The sequence below is a fragment of the Seriola aureovittata genome, chromosome 19 (genome assembly GCF_021018895.1).
Source record: "Seriola aureovittata isolate HTS-2021-v1 ecotype China chromosome 19, ASM2101889v1, whole genome shotgun sequence".
Taxonomy (NCBI): domain Eukaryota; kingdom Metazoa; phylum Chordata; class Actinopteri; order Carangiformes; family Carangidae; genus Seriola; species Seriola aureovittata.
Genome location: NC_079382.1, coordinates 16,469,297 through 16,488,202, shown reverse-complemented (window position 1 = coordinate 16,488,202; position 18,906 = coordinate 16,469,297). Strand labels below are relative to the sequence as shown.

Genomic DNA, 18,906 nt, shown 5'->3' with positions numbered 1-18,906 from the left:
AGAGCTTGCTGAAACTCACAAATTATCTTAAGAAATAATAGTATAGTTGTGCAGTATACTTAACCTGTTCATTAAACATGCAGTGTGAAAGTAGTGGACATTTTATTTTGAAAGGTACCCATGTTTACAGTTCTGACTGGCAAGAAAGGTCTCATATTGAAACGTTTACGTGTGCAGAAACAAATAAATACTTTTTTTTCTTAAGTTACATAAAACCTTCGTCCTAACTGGGCTGTAATTTGTGGTCTGACTCAAAAGGTGGCGGTAGTGAGTTCATTAGGGGGCAAATGTACACAGATGGAGAAAAGAACAAGGGTGCAGCCACAGACGCAAGGTGATGACGTACGTGCTGGAAAATGGAGAGAAAACACATGTCAGCTTTTGCTTTGTATCAAACGTTTTCATCAGACGTATCCCCCCCTGCCAAGAAGCCTTCGCTGCAGGTAGATATGATTAAAATAATATGTTTGATACTCTCTTAGTGCCTGGCTGAAGTACTGTGTGCCACAGCTGCAGAAGGAGCAGTACTGAAACTGGATTACCTGTGTATTTTAACCCTGTATGTTTTTCTAGGTGGCTGCTAAGAAGAAAAAGAAAAAAGAGAATGGAGTTGCAGTCAATAAGGTCAACACACTTAAAGCTCAGATAAAGTCTGAAAAGAAGAAAAGAAAGAAGCTTGTGAAGTCTGCGCAAAGAGAGGAGAGCCTGAAAGGAACCACAGAAGTGTGTGCCTGCTGCAGAGATGCAAACATAGATGCAATGGGGTGCTACGTTCATGACCACATCCATGAAAAGTTATAATTTGTCTTTATGTTTCAGAAGCAGGAAGAGGAGTGTGTAAATGGAGATGGTGACACTATAGATGCTTTGCTGGCCGACCTGGCAAGAGTCAACAACAGCAGGGAGAGAGCGAGTACACTGTTCCAGTGGCTCATCAACCCCATCCCTGTCAAAGCTTTCTTCAGGTACCGATGAGTGTGTTGGCGGTGTCTCTCTTTCTCTGTCTGTCTGTATGATTGTTTAGAAGTGGTAAATTGCCACAACCCCAAGATCTGTGTAGCACAGGAAGTAAGAACAGTTTCTGAACCACATCCTTGAATTTATCTGACTAATTAAAAATCACCCACATTTGGAGATTCATGATTTCCTTTTGAATAGGTTTAAAATCAGAATTGCAACAACACCCAATACAAGGTTTCATATTTTTGACGAAGCACTGAATGATATACATGTATTTCTTTTGCTCTATAAGGGAAACATGGGAAAAGAAGCCCATTCTTGTTCAACGCAAGAATCCAGATTACTACAAAGGACTGTTCTCAACAGCAGAGTTTGATCGTATACTGAGAGAGGTAAGGATCTGAAATACAATATAAACATAACACTCATCACTCATTCATCCTATATTCATCTTTAGACACTAGTTAGATTAAAAAATACCATAGGACTCATGGATGATCATTTCTGCTGGAGATATTGAAGCAGGTACATTGCTTGATTTAATTTGGCAATGTTTCTCCTTTTTGATTATCAAAAAGTATTTGGAGACTTTTTTCATTAGGAGATAAGTCCGTCTAACCTGCTTTATTGGCTCGGGGGACTGTTTTCAGCCACTGGAAGAGTCAGACAAAGCTGCTTTAATTGTATTTTCTAATTCATATTCTTTCTGTTTATTTGTTTGTCTTATTTCATTGAGCTAATGCTCTGTTCATTTGTTGTGTTGCCTGTTTTCTTCAGTAATTTAAATGTAAGATTTTGTCTCCTGCAGCATTATATTTTTCTGTACTGGAAAAGTTAATAGGAAACTTGAATGAAGACAAAAATCTCTCATCCTGAACTACATGTTTGTGCTGTTTGATTTCAGGAGGATGTTCAGTATGGAGTGAACCTGGATGTCACGAGCTACACTAATGGCAAGAGGGAGACGCACAATCCTCCAGGGAGAGCTCTGCCGTTCTCTGTGTGGGACTTCTATGAGGTAAAGAGGATACAATGATGCAGGCCGTTGATTTGCAAATGTACAGTTTGTGATTATTTCTAATGCAAATTACAGTAATTATGCATTTTTATGGCCCTGATTACATTCCTAACAAGTGGGTCCTTTGCTGCAAATTAGATGCACCGGTTTTCTCTGTGGGGGGGTGGTGTCATTAAAGTTTCTTCTCACTTTCAAATTTTCTAGGTCCACCTTCATTAAAAAGCAGTTAGATGCATAATTATCTACTAAGGAATATATTAATTTTAATATTTTCAGTGCTGCAAGTTTGAAGTCATTTTGTGCTCAGTGCATTAACCATATCAGTGCACCATCTGCACAGCGCTCCCATTGCAGATTACTTATGATCATATGTACCGTATCTCCATTCTACCAGAGGGGCTGCTCCCTCCGAATGCTGAACCCACAGGCCTTCTCCTCCACCGTGTGGAACATGCTGTCCATCCTTCAGGAGCAGTTTGGCAGCATGGCAGGAGCCAACATGTGAGTGTTCGAGACAAAAAACTGTCCCTGGAAACTTTCAGGTGCCATTTTCAGATTTTGTTTTGCTGTAAAACGTGTATTCTCCTTCACCAGATACCTGACGCCAGCTGGAACACAAGGCTTTGCTCCGCATTATGACGACATTGAGGCGTTTGTGGTTCAACTGGAAGGGAAGAAACACTGGAGAGTGTACAACCCAAGGTCAGACGGAGTGAGGATGAGGAAATTCACACAGTCGAATTTAATCTAGTCATGCATTAAAAAGAAGTGGATGTTTTGTTTTTACGCCAAGTAAGGTCATGAGAGTTGATGGGGAAACATGCCAAACAGATCCAGGACAAAACATGTCACAGATGTACCAATGTGATGATTCACCATATGTTGATACACCAAACAATGTTTTTTGAGTATTTTTTTATAAAATTAATCTATATTCTGGGTTTTTGACTTTCTATTTCTAATAAACAACAATTTCAGTTAGTGTTAGTTTAATATGTGAGAGACTGACATTAAGAAACACATTGTGAAGTTGTTTTTCTAACTTTCTTTTAGGTCAGACGATGAGGTCTTGCCTGTAATTTCAAGCCGTGAGTAAAAGAAAATTTACAGAAAGAGAGATTGATCAATCCACAAATATGGTGCAATTTTTGTTAACACGTTGTGCTCCCGTTCTCTCTTTGCGTTTCCTCTCCAGCGAACTTCGATCAGGCCGACATCGGGAAGCCGATCCTGGAAGTGGTGCTAGAGGCCGGAGATCTCCTGTACTTTCCCAGAGGGTTCATCCACCAGGGCGACTGCCTGCCAGACGCTCACTCCCTGCACATCACCGTCTCCTCGTACCAGAAGAACAGCTGGGGCGACCTGCTACACAAGGTAATACAAAAAAGGCATCATCGGCACATGGGTGCATCACCAAATGCCAGTTAGTTTTTACATCAAACATGTATTGATTATGTATTGTAAGTATATTGAAATGACCGATGACATTTTTCCTTGTTTATGCCCTGGTTTTGATTCAGCCAAAAGCAACAGTCATTTAACTGACAGCCTCCTCATGAAAGTTTTTACATTTGCTGCTCTAAGCACATTCAGCTCTTGGGGGAAAAAATACTGTTGCTATTTGCAACGGCAGCAGTTTTTTAAGGAACACAGAAGTCCTTCTATTTGATCTGTGATAACACAAAGAAGATAAATACAGATGAAAGCAAAGGCTCCGATCAGAAACCATAGTGTTTATCACAGAGGAGCATTAGGGTGAAGGAACAGTGAGTGTTACATAGTTTAATGAAATAAACAATGACATTTTCGGTCTTTCTCAGCCTTAGGGTCTTCTAGGTCTTTCACATTTCAACTGTTTGTTTTGTTTTTTAGGTGGTTCCAGCAGCTCTGGAAATAGCAATGGAGGAGGATGTGGAGTTCAGACAGGGCTTACCTCTGGACTACCTGACATACATGGGAGTACAGAATTCTGACAAGGTACACAATCAGATGTTCTTTTAACAACTTATTGATTCCAGTCACAGTCATCGTCCTTTGTCTTTTCACCGTTTACCAACTCAAGAGAAAAGTTCTCCTTGTGCAGGACGACCCACGCAGGTCAAAATTCTTCTCACGAATTGAGAGCCTGATGAAGAAGCTCATAAATTACGCCCCGGTCGATGCTGCTGTGGATCAGAAAGCCAGAGACTTCCTCCATGACTGCCTGCCTCCCCTGCTAACTCCAGGTATGTGATGCACGCGTCAGTCTGCAGTCACTCCGCTTTCGATTCACTTAATTCACAAGTCGAACTGGAGGTTAGGAAAGTTGTACCACGGCATTTCAACTTGTGATGGTCGTCCTGTGTGAATGATGAACACGTTATGCCTCTGAGTAACATATACACTGCATGTCCTGCAGATGAACTGGCCAGTAGTGTTCAAGGAGCCCCTGCTAGGTGGGAACGTGGGCGAGTTATGGATGTGGGTGCATGTATCACTACCCAGACCCAAATCAGAGTCCTCCGTGCTGGATGTGCAAGGTAATCGAACTTTTAATTAGATTTCACAGCACATTCACGGCAGGCAGGTTCAGAGCGGACTATTGAAAAATGCAGAGTATAATGTCTTTGACAATAATTTGTCAAGATCACCTGCTTCAGTGATGCATTAAAGCAGAAAAATGTATTGATCAAGTATTTCTCTTGCCAGGTTATGCAGTGATGGAGACACTGTACATCTTTATTACACCACAGACAACCCCAGAGTTTACCACAAAGAGGAGCTCAAGAGTTTCGAAATAAACCCAGAGGTAGAGATCTGAAGATCTGTGCAGATCTTGCTTGTACATCGTGTCCTAATGATGTTGTCACTGCCTAATAATTGTTTTGGTTTTTTTTGCAGCACACAGACGCTGTTGAGTTTCTGATCCATTCTTATCCCAAATTTGTAACAGTAGGAAGCCTCCCATGTGATTCTGCAAAGGACAGGGTATGTTCTATGTACATAAGATCTTTGCTGAGATATGATGCAACTATATGTTCAGGCATTGTTTCTCTTCTGTTTGTGGCTGTGTTTTTTTGGGGGGGGATATGCATTTGGTAGTTTATGCAAGTGTTTTGGAAATAAGAGTGTCCAAGGACTTATTAAATACATCCCATTTTATGTAAATATTGATTTTAAATACGTTTTATTTTAATAGGCCTGTGTTTTTGTGAAATCATTGGTTTGACCTGTTGCATCTGTGTTTTTTTCCCCCAGGTTGATTTGGCTGAGATGCTATTTGAGAGGGGAATCATCCGCACTGCAGAGCCTCTGTAAATGGCCTCAGATTCTTCAGTCATGCTGACTACATGAGTGTATTCAAATTGCGTTTGTACAAATACAATCTTTGATTCAAAACCCTTGTTGTTTTAAGTAATGTTCATTAGCTGCACTAGAATGGTCATGCTGAACATTTGTTTTGTGTTCTTCAAATAAACCAGTTTTGACAGAAAAATTGAAACTGATGTTATGTGTTATTTAAGCCAAGTACCAAATGAGTTTGATGAGAAAGGGCATGTTTATTATTGGTTGATACAACTCAAAACGTTAAAGATTTCTGATTGGTACAATTCGAGAACAGAGGTATAGGAGTCTTATTAAATAATTTTATTTGAGGACAACCCATCAGTCATTCACACCACAGATGACAGGACACATTCCAGGAGGTAGGAGTCGTCTATTTCCAGGTCACCTCCTCTCCAGGCTTCAGCTCCCTACAGAGAAATGAGAAAGTTACGTAATGTTGTGCCTGGACGACAGTTGGTATTAGATGACCTTTTTGGGCAGCTTGTTCAAGAATAAATCTTCTGCTTTAACTTCAAACAGTCTAAGAACCGACGTGAAAATGTAAGAGCCATATCTAAACTGTTTCACATTTAGGATTGAAGCTGTTTATCAACTTACAATCACAACACTACAGGCTGTAATCAGCTTTTTGATACCACTCTGTGAAATGGCATCATCTCATGAATGTCAAATAGTTGCTTAGGTTTTACCAAAGTGGAGGGACTGTATACTGAGTAACTGAGAGTTCACTGTTACATCCGTAACTACATGTATTCCCCTATCAATGATTTGCTGACTTGAAAACAACTATACAAAATGCATCGTAATAAGTCCAAATTGTTTAAGTATGCAGAAGCAAAAAACATCACATGGCACCAGATCCTTCATTTACTGGCCTGTTTTGTTCTTACATGTAGGTAGGAAATTGCTTTTTCTTACCTGCTGAACAAAACACTTTTGTTCCTGAAAGCTGTCAACTTCTGGTCCTGTTGTTTGTCGAGGTACCATCCAAACACAAAGCCCATGGGCACCAATATGTTCACCCAGTGCTCACGCGCAAGTGCTACAAAGTTGACCATGGTTCCTACAGAAACAAGCAGAAGATATATCACAACATTAATTCAGTGGCATTGATTTTATTCTCTGATCCAAATACACTTACATTAGCGCTTCTGCAAAGTGACTAAAGCTGTTGCTAATTTCCCACACACTGAAAACTAATGGATTTGTTAGTTAGATACATTATTGGCATTGCCTTAAACTCTCTGAATCTGATTATCACAACAGACAATATACCAACATTTTCATGGTGAGGAAAACTGAATTCATTCAAGTGCTCACATGACATGAGGCCAGGGTACCGTATTTTACACCTACATTTACTGACAACCCTATGCCATATTGGGTGGACTGTTCTGCCAGCCACTAAATAAAAATCCACCCATTTTAACTTGATCTGGAGACACACTGAAATCAGTGGAAAGCAATTCTTAGCAAACGCTGGCTTCATACTCGATCTACCTGGAAGGATTAATAAATAATTACTGAACTACTAATAATTACTAAATAAAACCAGGACAGCCTATCTTTCTTTAGAGGACTTCAACAAACTAGTGTGATGCTAAGTTCATCATGACATGTGACAGCCGTTAAAAAGCTTGTTCTTATCCTTTGAACAAGCTCATTTGTGTGGACACCAATTGGACTGTGTGGCAACAGAAAAATAATGCAGGTTTTGGGAGTACCTTCCTCAGACATTCCTTGTTGCTAACGTTCATCAGGCAGAGCTCTTACATATCTTGCTATGTCAAACAGCATTGAGTATAATACAACCATCGCTTCAAACCAGTGGTGGAAGATAACAAAGTACACTTATTCAAGTTCTATACTTGTGCTGTATTTCAATTTTATGCTATTTTATTCTACTCAAAAACATTTCTTTAACAGCTGCAGTTTCTAGCTACTCGCAAATTAAATGCTCTGCACATCCACCCAGGTGTTTTCAATTACTTTGGCTGATTAGAGTCAGGTGTAAATTGGGTGGAATTATATGGCATTTCACAAAACTCTGTGCAGCATGAATGATAACAGAGTAGGTTGTACCCAGCAGGTAAAACAGAAGCTACAGAAATGCGATAGAGATGTCATCAAGCACAGTTCATATGCAAAAAGCTCCATAGTAATTATGCAACATAGGTGAAAATACCTGTGTGAGTGGACTATGGATGAGCAGGGGCCTTAACATTTTACATTAGAGCTGCAGAATAATCAAATATTTGCTTTAAACATTTCTAAGCAAAAATGTCAAATATTTTCTGTTTCTACTTTCTAAAGTGAAGATGTGATGCTTGATTATCTTTGGATTTTGGACTTCTGGTCAGACAAAACAAGGCAGCTGAAAATGTCACCTTGGCCCGTCAAATATTTTAACAGGCATTTTTTTCTCCTGTTGTCTGGTATTTGATAGACAATTGTGAAAAAAAACCCAGGCAGAATAATCAATAATAAAAATTAGTTAGTTGCAGTCCTATTTTACATACAAATTATACAAGCAGTTGGCAGTTTATTAGGTACTCCTCACTTCATGAACAATCAGATTTAATTTAAACTGCGTTTATGTTATTGATCCTAACCTCACTGATCTGAATGCTTTGGGCAAAATAATAGAAAGATCCGTCAACATAACGCAAGTCTCCAAACTGATCATACAGTTGAATCAACACTTCTTAGTTTCAATACAAACATTATAACCTTCATGAAGGTTGGCTTTACTGTACGACTGTTGTATTAGACTGCATTAGTGTACGACCCTTTATAAAATATGAAGTAGTAATATCGATTAAAATACCCAACAGAAAATGAAGTACAAATAAATAGCTGCACCTCGGCCAACTACAGCATTAAGCCACAGCTTACATTTTAAAAGCAATAATAACAGTGCAACAATTACAGGGTCCACTGCATTATGTGAACTTTTACTTTTGTATCCGAATTTCATTTATCTGATGGTACTTACATACTTTTACTTGGGTAGCATTCTAAATGCAGTAAATTTACATGTGGCAGTGTTTTTGCACCACGGTATCATTACTTTCATTTAAATAAAGTGAATTCTTCTTTCATTCCTGCTACAAACCACATATGCAGTAGCTGTGATATCATAATTTGCGCATAGCGAAATAACGCTTAAAATACTGATCACACGACGAGCATGAACACTTTTTAAACACAAGCTGATCGCACCACAGCCACCAGCGCCTGGCTAGCTAAACAGATAGCTATGTAGCATCAGCAATATATGTCAGGTTTCCATTGAGAATTGTCTATCACTTACTACTATAACACAGTAGTTACGTTGCACAGTAAAAATGATACAGTACAAAGGCTCAAACAATAAAGACAAACGACGTTGAGATATTCAAAATTAATACCTTTTCTTTACGCCAAGCCGTGGCCTTCTGTTCTTAAGTTATCAGGCAGAGGACATTGGACTCTACCAACTAGGCGCCTACGAAGTGATTCCTTTAACTAGAAAAATCTCTATAAACATTTATTCTTCTTAATTATTTTATTATATCAGCAAAACTATGAGTATGTAAGAACAAGACAAATGTATTCAAATACAGTATAACAAAAATAATGAGCATTCGGTGTTTTGACGTAAAATATTTTTTAGTTACGCCCCTTCACTTGGTACGCTCCTTTGCCCTTTCACTCATGATGCAGCGGCAAATATGTCTGTCCGCTAGTCAAGTGTGTGTTCAAAAACGCTAGCCAAAATGTCTTAAAGTTGGGATTTTAGAAATTCAAATTCATTGTGTTTCTATTACAACGGGAGACATTTTATAGCAGCTCATAATTAATGGTGTGTAGCACGTTCGTTTGTCGATTCAATTTACTTATATCCCCAAGCTAAACTGTAGCTACCATGCTACATACGCATCGTTATTGATCGTGTGAGCTAACTGTGGCTAGCAAGCAAACCGTGTTTACTTTTAACACTGTTCCACAATCCAACCGCATTTCACAGGCAGACTTTATGCAACACTGTGCTACTATATCGTTCAGTTTCAGTTTAGAACAGAACCATAGCCTTTGTTTGTTTTCACAATAGATTTAATTGATAGAACTGGGGAAGTTTTTTGTTCATTCGCAAAGAGCCTCAGCACTTCACACAGGCCGTTAATGTTTTGTTTATTGAGGGGATTTTGCACCACGGTCAGCCTAAGCTCATGATAACTGTACTTTCAGCGTGACAACTGAAGAAAAATGACGTCCATTATAAAGCTGACAGCCGTGTCAGGGGTTCAGGAGGAGTCGGCCCTTTGTTATCTGCTGCAGGTGGATGAATTCCGCTTCCTCCTGGACTGTGGCTGGGATGAGAACTTCTCCATGGACATCATTGATGCTATGAAACGGTAATTATGACATCCGTCTTGTCACCCTGTGAATTGAAATAAGTGTGTGTTCATTTGGCCGTGACTGATGACCATATGTAACATCATAGGTCCTATCTGTCTGAGTGTGCTGCTCAACAAGCACGGGTCATCTCTTGCTTTGACTTGCCAGGTAGTAGGCAGCATGTCAGGTCCTCAGCTAGCCAAAGACAGCCCATTTCACTCCCCTTTTCATTACTCTCTACTTGCTCCTTGTTGCTGCTCACATTAAAGTATAGGCCCACAATTTTACCAAATCTGCCCTGAAACAATAGACAGGAGCCTACATGTAAACTCAAGCAGGTTTTGATTGCTGTAATCACCAATGTTTATGCCGATCATGAAGAGATCCCTTCCTAAAGCACTAAGCGATGAGGGACAATATCTGAGTCCTGGACATCTATCAGTCTCTTTGTAAAACACTCCCTCTCTTGATACTGCCGTTCCACTGCAGCTCACTAGGGAAACATTAAGAGGAAATCTTACAACTATCTAGACTGTGACTTTGGACTGGACTGGCTTGATTTGACTGCTGAAGTTACATGTTAATTTCAGGTACATGTTGTTATATATTATTGCAGGGAAGAGGACTGTGGATTTTTTCCCTCATCAATTACACTGAATCCGCTTTAGGAGAAAATTATTCAATGGTCAGTTTGAACAGGAAGAAAATTTACAGCAAGCAAAACCTGTTTCAACGTCCGCATGGGCACTTGGGAATTGTTATAAGACTGACTTGAAAAACTGTGAACCTATCACCTACAGAGTGACCACTGGCACAGCACCCTCCTTTCTGAATCATTCAGATTTATGAGCTTTCTCTTTCACTCTTATCTGCAAATGAATGAAGCCCAGTCCCTCCATCACTGCATGGCAGAACATCTCTTCTGCTTTGTGATCCCTTGGTGGTGAAATGAGTCATCAAACTCGATTCAGTCAGCAGAATCCTTTTCTGTTCTACCTCTTCGGACAGTACTTACTAACTTCATGTGCCCTCTCTCTCTCTTTCTCTCTCTATCCTTCTCTAGTTCTTTTCATCTACTATAGGCACTTATATGTTATATATGCAATGAATTCACCTTGATCCACTGTGGTTTGGATTGTACTTCATCTGTACATCACTTTGGGGAAAAAGCGTCTGCCAAATGAATAAACGTAAATGTCATTTGTCCTCCTCAGATATGTTCATCAAGTCGATGCTGTGCTCCTCTCTCATCCTGACCCCATACACCTGGGAGCCTTGCCATACGCTGTGGGCAAACTCGGCCTAAACTGTACCATCTATGCCACCATTCCCGTCTATAAGATGGGACAGATGTTCATGTATGATCTATATCAGGTAAGAAGGAGGAGTGGAAGATGGCGTTCATTTAAAATGATTTATTATTGGAGCTCATTGCATGCCTACAATTGCTTTCTTTAATCATTTCCTTCTTTCCATTTAGTCTCGAAACAACAGTGAAGATTTCACACTCTTCACTCTTGATGATGTGGACTGTGCTTTTGATAAAATCCAGCAGCTGAAATACTCTCAGATTGTCAACCTGAAAGGTGAGTTAGTTGCAGATCCTTATAGGCCAGGAGTCGCCTGGGGGTTATGTGTCACAGCTACCAAAGAGTCTTTATTTTTACTTGACAGGCAAAGGACATGGTCTCTCCATCACACCACTTCCAGCTGGTCACATGATAGGAGGTACCATTTGGAAAATTGTGAAGGACGGTGAGGAGGAGATTGTTTACGCCGTGGACTTCAACCACAAGAGAGAAATGTAAGCTCAGACAAAACATAAGCGTATGAGCTGGAATTTTTGTTTTTAATTTTCACTGTTAATTAATTTCCTGTTTTTTTCTAGCCACCTGAATGGCTGTTCTTTGGAGAGCATCAGTCGTCCTTCCTTACTTATTACGGACTCCTTCAATGCTGCATATGTGCAGCCACGCCGTAAACAAAGAGACGAGCAGCTCCTTAGTAAGTGACCTTCATAAGACTGTAGTAACAGTGTTTAGCAGCATAGTTTTTCATTTATTCATCATTTAAAAAATATTGTATTCCTTTTATAAGACATCCCAGTGGTCAAACAAATGAACCATGTAATCATGATTTCTGTCCTTTAAGACAGAAAGACTTTTTGTTTAATACTGTGCAGAAAATAACAGGATAATGTGTGGTGTTTTTGCAACCACTAAATGTAAAATTGAATAAAAAGGGTGAATAATACAGGTTCTCACTTTAAATAAATTCTTCTTGTGTTTTTTTTTTTTCTTTTCTCAAAGCTAATGTAATGGAGACCTTGCGGGGTGACGGTAATGTCCTTATTGCCGTGGATACAGCTGGGCGCGTGTTGGAGCTGGCTCAGCTCCTGGATCAGATTTGGAGGACAAAGGACGCTGGTCTGGGAGTTTACCCACTAGCTCTGCTTAACAATGTCAGCTACAATGTGGTGGAGTTTTCCAAGTCCCAGGTATTATTCAGTGATCACACTTGAGAAGATATTGTATCATTGCTTGCTTGTGAATTTACCATTATTTACCATGATACCACTTTATTTGCCAAATACAATCAACAATTCTCTTGGTTTCATTGGTGCAGAGAAAGGCAGGAGATGATAATATATAAATGCTTTTCTACAGCCATAACTGATAATCTACTGTTTGCCTGTAGGTGGAGTGGATGAGTGACAAGCTCATGAGGTGTTTTGAGGACAAGAGAAACAACCCGTTCCAGTTCCGTCACTTGACCCTGTGCCACAGTCTGGCAGACCTGGCCCGGGTGCCCAGCCCCAAGGTGGTGCTTTGCAGCCAGCCCGACCTCGAGTCTGGCTTTTCTCGAGAACTCTTCATCCAATGGTGCCAAGACACCAAAAACTCCATTATCCTGACCTACCGCACTACACCTGGAACCCTGGCTCGCTACCTCATTGACAATCCCGGAGAGAAGATGCTGGATCTGGAGGTGAGACCAGCAGTCACACGCTGATTGACTATGACAGAGGGGTTGAGATTTGTCCCGTCATGCATTTGCCCCACGGGAAGCCCCTGTCTCTCACATTCAGACCCAGCTGAAGAAACAACAAAATGTGTCACTCTATCATTTCCACCACATCCATATTTCACTCTTCTCATTATGACAGGTGCGGAAAAGAGTGAAGCTGGAAGGCAAGGACCTGGAGGAATACCTTGAAAAGGACAAAATAAAGAAAGAAGCAGCTAAGAAACTTGAACAAGCAAAAGAGTAAGTCCCAGTAGATACTACTTTCACTGCATTACGTGTCTTTACTTGATGGTGCTCTATGCTTGTTGGTGCTGCAAAACACCCAGTTCATCTAATTTTACAGTCTGATGATAACTAAAACAGCAAATTATGTAAAAAGTCGACAGAAATGCTAATGATGGTCTAGATCCCATATCTGAAACAGGCTGTTGAAAAAGACATCTGTGTATGGGAGATGAGTCATGGCAATGTTAAGACATTTATACTAAATCTGCTGTCTGCCCTTGGAAAAATGTAACTCATATGTACTCCTTTTAATGTTTATTCGATGCTGCCACAGGGTGGATGTGGACACCAGCGATGAGAGTGATATGGATGATGATCTGGATCAGCCAGCTGCAGTAAAAAACAAACACCACGACTTGATGATGAAGGGTGAGGGGAGCCGCAAAGGTAGTTTCTTCAAACAAGCCAAAAAGTCTTATCCAATGTTCCCCACGCACGAGGAAAGGATCAAATGGGACGAGTATGGGGAAATCATCAGGTACTACAATATCACATATGAGATTAGCTACACCATCTACATTTTTCTGTCCTTAATCAATAAACTACTGTTGTGTTTTCCAAGGCTGGAAGAGTTTCTTGTTCCTGAACTGCAAGCCACAGAGGAGGAGAAAAGCAAACTGGAATCTGGGCTGACCAATGGTGATGAACCTATGGACCAAGATCTCTCTGTTGTTCCCACCAAATGCATCTCCAGTGTAGAAAACCTTGAGATAAGGTCAGTGATCATCTCAAGCTAGCGGTGTCTGTGAATCATATTAATGAGAACTAGAACTCTGCAGGTTTACATTCACATTAATACTGTATAATATTATCCTCTCCCTCACAAACTGCCCTTGCAGCTGGTCAGTGGCCAGCAGCACAGTGCAGGACAGTATAGTGTTTTGTTTGTTGGATGACCTCCAGGTGTGTGTGTTTAAACGTTTGAATGTGAAGCTAAGTGATGCTGGAAAAGATAAAGTGTCAGCAAACCTCTCCTGGATAAATTACAAATATGTCAAGAAATCTCATCTGCGCTGGTGTTAAACAATGTTTGACAAATCAGCAGTATTGAAAGGCTTTATTATGTATTCGTGTCTTTACAGAGCGAGGGTAACGTATATAGACTACGAAGGTCGCTCTGATGGCGACTCCATCAAGAAGATTATTAATCAGATGAAGCCAAGACAGCTTGTGATTGTTCACGGGCCACCAGAGGCCAGCCTGGACCTGGCCGAGTCCTGCAAGGCTTTCAGCAAGGACATCAAGGTCTACACACCCAAACTGCAGGAGACTATAGACGCCACCAGCGAGACACACATCTACCAGGTCAGCCTCAGTAAATCCCTGCTGCTCTGTTAGAGTGAATTTGGTTGCCTCTTTTCGAGTACAGTGCCGGAGTATAAAAGCAGTCTTCCATGACAGGCCAGTGTCTTCATTCTGTCTTGTCTCCTCACAATAAAGGTGCGGTTGAAAGACTCCTTGGTGAGCTCTCTGCAGTTCTGCAAAGCCAAAGACACGGAGCTCGCCTGGATCGATGGCGTGCTGGACATGCGTGTGGTGAAGGTGGACACGGGCGTGATGCTGGAGGAGGGTGTGAAAGAGGAGGTCGAGGACAGCGATCTGGCCATGGACGTCGTGCCTGATCTTGGCATTGATCACAGCACTACAGCGGTGGCAGCGCAGCGTGCCATGAAGAACCTGTTTGGAGAAGACGAGAAGGAGTTCTCTGAAGAGAGCGATGTTATTCCCACGCTGGAGCCACTGCCTCCACACGAGGTGAGGAGATTCATACAGACTTTTCACTGTTTAGCAAAGTTGTTGTAATGTTAGCTCAGTTTTGCTGACTATGAGCTTAGGGTTTTGGGAAATGAGTGTAAATTAAATGTCAGCGTTTGTGGCTAGTGAGCTTCAAGATTCCATCTACTCTGTTTGGATAATTATTTGTCTGATTAAATCGGATTAAAAGGATTTGGTTAGGGTAAAGGTTAGGATTTCTTAAAATTGCATCTATTATTTCTTCCTGAATTTGTAAATACATAAATGATCTGTGAATACACAATAAAACTAACTACTTGGCACAAGATACCTCCTACTTCACAGACAGTCCATTCTCAGTGTCTGTGCTTTGGAGGTTTCAGGTTTTCATATGACACTGTGTATTGCACAGTTGCATGTTGCAATGCTTAATCCTTTAAAAAGCCAATTAGCAGTGCTTAAGACCTAAAAAAAGTTGTTCACTGGAAGTAAAAGAATAAATAATATTTTTCGAGCGACTGTCTACCAACCAAACTGGAGCAGGTACTAAACTGCTGCAGATACGTAAGAGAGAGATCAAATAAGCTGAACTTACTACCAAAATGACTGTTGCAGTCAAGGAAGATGTATGGTAAACAAAATGATTTCCAGCTCTATTCTTGTTGTTTGCACCACTGAGGAATGAAAAAATAATTGTGTAACATCCTAGCAAATGTGTATTTCGAAACAACAGCTTACAATGGAGCATCAGGCTAAAACTAGAATGTTCTGAATTATACATATTGCTTCAGATAATGCATTCCACAGGACCAGTGCTATAATATTGCACAGTCAATCCAAAACATATATTAGGAGGTGTGTGCTCAGTCCTGTCTCTGTACAGTAGCTGTCTAGGACCCTAACAGGATGCTGTCTTAAATTTAAGAACATTGTTAGTCAAAAGGAATTTGATAAATAGCTTTCATTAGAAGTTTTGCAAGTCGGATTTAAAGGGAAATTTTTTTATTTTATTATTTTTCATTTAAATCCGAAATTTTACCACAGACCCAGTTTTCCCAAGGTGAGTCTCAAGAGTTCATCCTAGATATAATAGATAGAATAATCACAAAACTTGGAGAAAGGCCCTGCGAGGGACTGCAATGTGATCCTGTTAGAGTGTACCTACAAGCGTGTTAAAGCAGTTCAGACAGCCCTTTGAGAAACACTCTGACTCCTCTGTTCTCCCTCCAGATTCCGGGGCATCAGTCAGTGTTCATCAACGAGCCTCGCCTCTCTGACTTCAAGCAGGTCCTGCTGAGAGAAGGCATCCAGGCCGAGTTTGTGGGAGGAGTGCTGGTATGCAACAACATGGTGGCCGTCCGCAGGGTGAGTGTCCTTCCCCCTGGTTCACTGAGCGCACTATCCATCAGCCCCCCTTACAGCGCTAGTCACCCCAGCCCGTCAACAGGGAAGGCGGCCTGCACAGAAGACATACTGGGCTTGTTTTCGCCAAAACCACTCATTGAAAATGTTGAGCTTCTGGTTTTATTCCATACTGATACTATATCCATACTATATTTAGGTTTATGAGCAAAGGAGTTGCATCACTTTAATGAAACTGGGAATTAAATGTCCAGACAAGATGAAAAGCAGCTTTAAAGGCCTTTGGTTCATTATAAAAATAAAAAAAAAACATCCTTTCACATCTCCTGTCTGTAACCTTCAGGTCAGACACTAATTCGCTTGAGGAGAAATAATTCATCACTGCAACAAGCAGACACAGGATGTACATGAGTATTCATTGCCTTAGAATCTGTTGACTGTGAGCCATCAGAAGTGCGTACTAATATTGTTGTGAAGCAGTATGACACATTCATCGTCTCCCTTTGTTTGATGATGATTGTGTATCCAGAGCCGGCAGCATTTTTCAGAGCAGCGGGCAAGTTGTTTTAGATGCTGTAAGAAATACAGCAGCTTATTCTGCAGACTAGAGAGACACAGGAAGAAGCAGTAGGCTGTATATAATGGATGGGAATGTCTTTTTGTGTGTGTTACAAATGTTGGCAGTAAACCAAAATCAAGATACATATTTTGTTTCAATTGATCAGAATTCACAAAACGTATCAAACAAAAAGATTTCTGACTATAATTCGCTGAATATGACCAAAAAAAAAAAAGGTGTGATTTCTGGTGGTTTCGGAGGTTAAGGTTCATTTACTGACACACTATGAAATAATAATGCCAGTAGTCGACACAAAATGGAACTTTAAACACAAAGAGAAACAAACAAACCAGCATAAGTAGGATAAATAAAAAAAACCCAAAGGCAAATGAAAACATCTCACCTCAGAAGAAACACACAAAAAAGAATCACAGGCAGAACTTAACTAAAGTAAAAGGAAAAGTAGGAGTGAGCCAGGATACCAACAACAAAATGCATAATTGACGAGAACTTAAAATAGATGCAACCCAGAAAATGAAATCAAAGAGAACTGAGACTGTTAAAGGAGCGTGTGTGTCTGTGTGTACTTGTGCTATTTAAATTGGAACTCATGATGGATTTGGATTCATTAGACACTGCAATCCCAAGTCTGGAGGAAGGAAATGAGGAACATATTTAAGGTCAACACAGTGCTGCACAGGGCTTGTACGAATACTTTTACCATGTTGTACTTCGTGTTAATGAATGTTCTGTGAGGACCCAGGTGACCTGTGCGTCTTTGTGCTCTTTGTCCAGACGGAGGCTGGACGCATTGGCCTGGAAGGTTGCCTGTGTGACGACTACTATAAGATCCGGGAGCTGCTGTATCAGCAGTACGCCGTGGTATAGCAGCAGCAGAAGCAGAAGAAGCAGAAGAAGCAGAAGCAGAGCACACCATGGCAATACAGAGACAATCCTTTACAAGAACTTTTCCCAGAGGACAAGAGTGTACTACACTTGGGCAACCTCTGCCCCATGGGCGGCTCCAGCTGTTTTACTGCACACTTTGTTGTACATTTTCCATTTTTATAATTTTTTCCAGATAACAATGTTTTTTTATTGTTAGTTTACCTGAATTTCATACACTTAAAACTCCTCCCACTGTACAGTAACAACCTAATGCACTGGATGGTCTACAGGATGCTCTCCCCCTCATATTGTCATTAAGAACAGTTAGTTTTCTTTTTCGTAAATGCATTGCTGTTGTCTCAGATGTCCATAGTTTGGTTTGGATATTAAACTTAAAAAAAACACAGTAATTTTCACATCCATCCATGAAGTAGTTAAATGCTGTGGACCACTGTTGGTCCATTGCTGGAATTGTTGAGGTCACTATAGAGTACAGTGGATATACACTTAGTGACCACTTTATTAGCTACCTCTGTGCAATCTGATGCAATACATTACAATTGTTCTGCCATAAAGTCTGCTCTTATGATGTAATGTTCAGTTTTCAATTCAGTGTTTTAGCCCTGAGGTCACAGTGATGTGTTATGGTGGACTGCATAATATTCAGAGGTGTTTCTACAATTCTGCCACCATTTCCAATCATGTATGGTAATAGGGAGATCAAAAACTTAGGAACACCTCTCAATACTCAATAGGTACGTACAACAACACCTTTTAACTATCACCGAAGTGAAAAAAGAACAACATGTAATTGGATTAACACATTTCCAACAAAAAAAACAAAAAACAAACATTGTAATCCCTTGTGAAGGTAGAATTTATGGTAGAGCTGTTGTATTGTACAGGAATACCTAATAAAGTGGCCACTGAGTGTATTTCACGCTCAGGATTTGCACACTCAAATATAATGGCAGAGGAAAAATGTATTGTTTGCTATAGTAAACCATGAGTTTTGTTTACATATTCTTTGAACATATATTTCCATGTTACTCAAATAGTCGGTCATTTTTTGAGTTTTTGTGCAGCTGTTCTCCAGCGATTAATTAGTGCATTTCCATTAAGTTGGCGAACTTGCGAGAGGCGGGCTTAAAAAGAGAAACGGTCCAAATCGCAGCAGCAGCCGAGGCCGAGATATCCTGAGATTTAGTCCGCATTATAGGTCAAGCTCCAAAAACGCTAGATGCTACAGTTCCCAAAATGAGGTTCGATGGCATCCACCATTACATCGTCATTCAACCTTTCCTGTCTGGACAGTTCCCACACCTGCAGCTTGTAATGGTTGACAACATTAAAGTAATTTTCACAA

General features: G+C 40.4%; 3 protein-coding genes across 4 annotated transcripts; 2 read left to right on the top strand and 1 right to left on the bottom strand.

Annotated features, from left to right (window-relative positions):
• The first annotated feature begins 291 nt into the window (after nucleotides 1-291).
• On the top strand, nucleotides 292-5,459 carry riox1 (ribosomal oxygenase 1). Of its 2 annotated transcripts, none has more exons than XM_056363591.1 (15): nucleotides 292-443; nucleotides 574-723; nucleotides 823-965; nucleotides 1,253-1,352; nucleotides 1,865-1,978; nucleotides 2,373-2,479; nucleotides 2,573-2,680; nucleotides 3,032-3,066; nucleotides 3,174-3,352; nucleotides 3,851-3,955; nucleotides 4,062-4,203; nucleotides 4,377-4,497; nucleotides 4,667-4,766; nucleotides 4,859-4,945; nucleotides 5,216-5,459. In XM_056363591.1, the coding sequence occupies exons 1-15, from the start codon at nucleotides 357-359 to the stop codon at nucleotides 5,273-5,275; spliced, it is 1,638 nt and encodes a 545-aa protein (XP_056219566.1). In that variant the 5' UTR covers nucleotides 292-356; the 3' UTR covers nucleotides 5,276-5,459. The 2 variants fall into 2 exon arrangements, with proteins under 2 accessions (XP_056219566.1, XP_056219564.1); XM_056363589.1 differs by having other exon boundaries at nucleotides 820-965.
• Nucleotides 5,460-5,590: 131 nt separating this feature from the next.
• LOC130160832 (NADH dehydrogenase [ubiquinone] 1 beta subcomplex subunit 1-like) lies at nucleotides 5,591-8,872 on the bottom strand. Its single transcript, XM_056363592.1, has 3 exons — nucleotides 8,716-8,872; nucleotides 6,224-6,368; nucleotides 5,591-5,712 (listed from the first exon to the last, which is right to left on the bottom strand). Exons 2-3 carry the CDS (start codon nucleotides 6,361-6,363, stop codon nucleotides 5,676-5,678), a joined length of 177 nt encoding a protein of 58 aa, XP_056219567.1. The 5' UTR covers nucleotides 6,364-6,368; nucleotides 8,716-8,872; the 3' UTR covers nucleotides 5,591-5,675.
• A 137-nt stretch (nucleotides 8,873-9,009) lies between these two features.
• On the top strand, nucleotides 9,010-18,595 carry cpsf2 (cleavage and polyadenylation specific factor 2). Its single transcript, XM_056363269.1, has 15 exons — nucleotides 9,010-9,149; nucleotides 9,536-9,702; nucleotides 10,900-11,059; nucleotides 11,166-11,271; nucleotides 11,360-11,489; nucleotides 11,574-11,689; nucleotides 11,995-12,182; nucleotides 12,383-12,673; nucleotides 12,852-12,952; nucleotides 13,272-13,475; nucleotides 13,560-13,712; nucleotides 14,080-14,302; nucleotides 14,438-14,752; nucleotides 15,962-16,096; nucleotides 17,448-18,595. The coding sequence occupies exons 2-15, from the start codon at nucleotides 9,554-9,556 to the stop codon at nucleotides 17,538-17,540; spliced, it is 2,364 nt and encodes a 787-aa protein (XP_056219244.1). The 5' UTR covers nucleotides 9,010-9,149; nucleotides 9,536-9,553; the 3' UTR covers nucleotides 17,541-18,595.
• The last annotated feature ends 311 nt before the right edge of the window (nucleotides 18,596-18,906 follow it).

Coding starts and splice junctions, on each gene's coding strand:
- cpsf2 (XM_056363269.1), top strand. CDS start 9,554: ATGACGTCCATTATAAAGCTGACAGCCGTGTCAGGGGTTCAGGAGGAG. Junction 13,476..13,559: donor GAGTATGGGGAAATCATCAG/GTACTACAATAT, acceptor GTGTTTTCCAAG/GCTGGAAGAGTTTCTTGTTC. Junction 13,713..14,079: donor GTAGAAAACCTTGAGATAAG/GTCAGTGATCAT, acceptor GTGTCTTTACAG/AGCGAGGGTAACGTATATAG.
- riox1 (XM_056363589.1), top strand. CDS start 357: ATGGAGAGAAAACACATGTCAGCTTTTGCTTTGTATCAAACGTTTTCA. Junction 724..819: donor GCCTGAAAGGAACCACAGAA/GTGTGTGCCTGC, acceptor TTTATGTTTCAG/AAGCAGGAAGAGGAGTGTGT. Junction 1,353..1,864: donor TTGATCGTATACTGAGAGAG/GTAAGGATCTGA, acceptor GTTTGATTTCAG/GAGGATGTTCAGTATGGAGT.
- LOC130160832 (XM_056363592.1), bottom strand. CDS start 6,363: ATGGTCAACTTTGTAGCACTTGCGCGTGAGCACTGGGTGAACATATTG. Junction 5,713..6,223: donor AAAAGTGTTTTGTTCAGCAG/GTAAGAAAAAGC, acceptor ATTTCTCTGTAG/GGAGCTGAAGCCTGGAGAGG.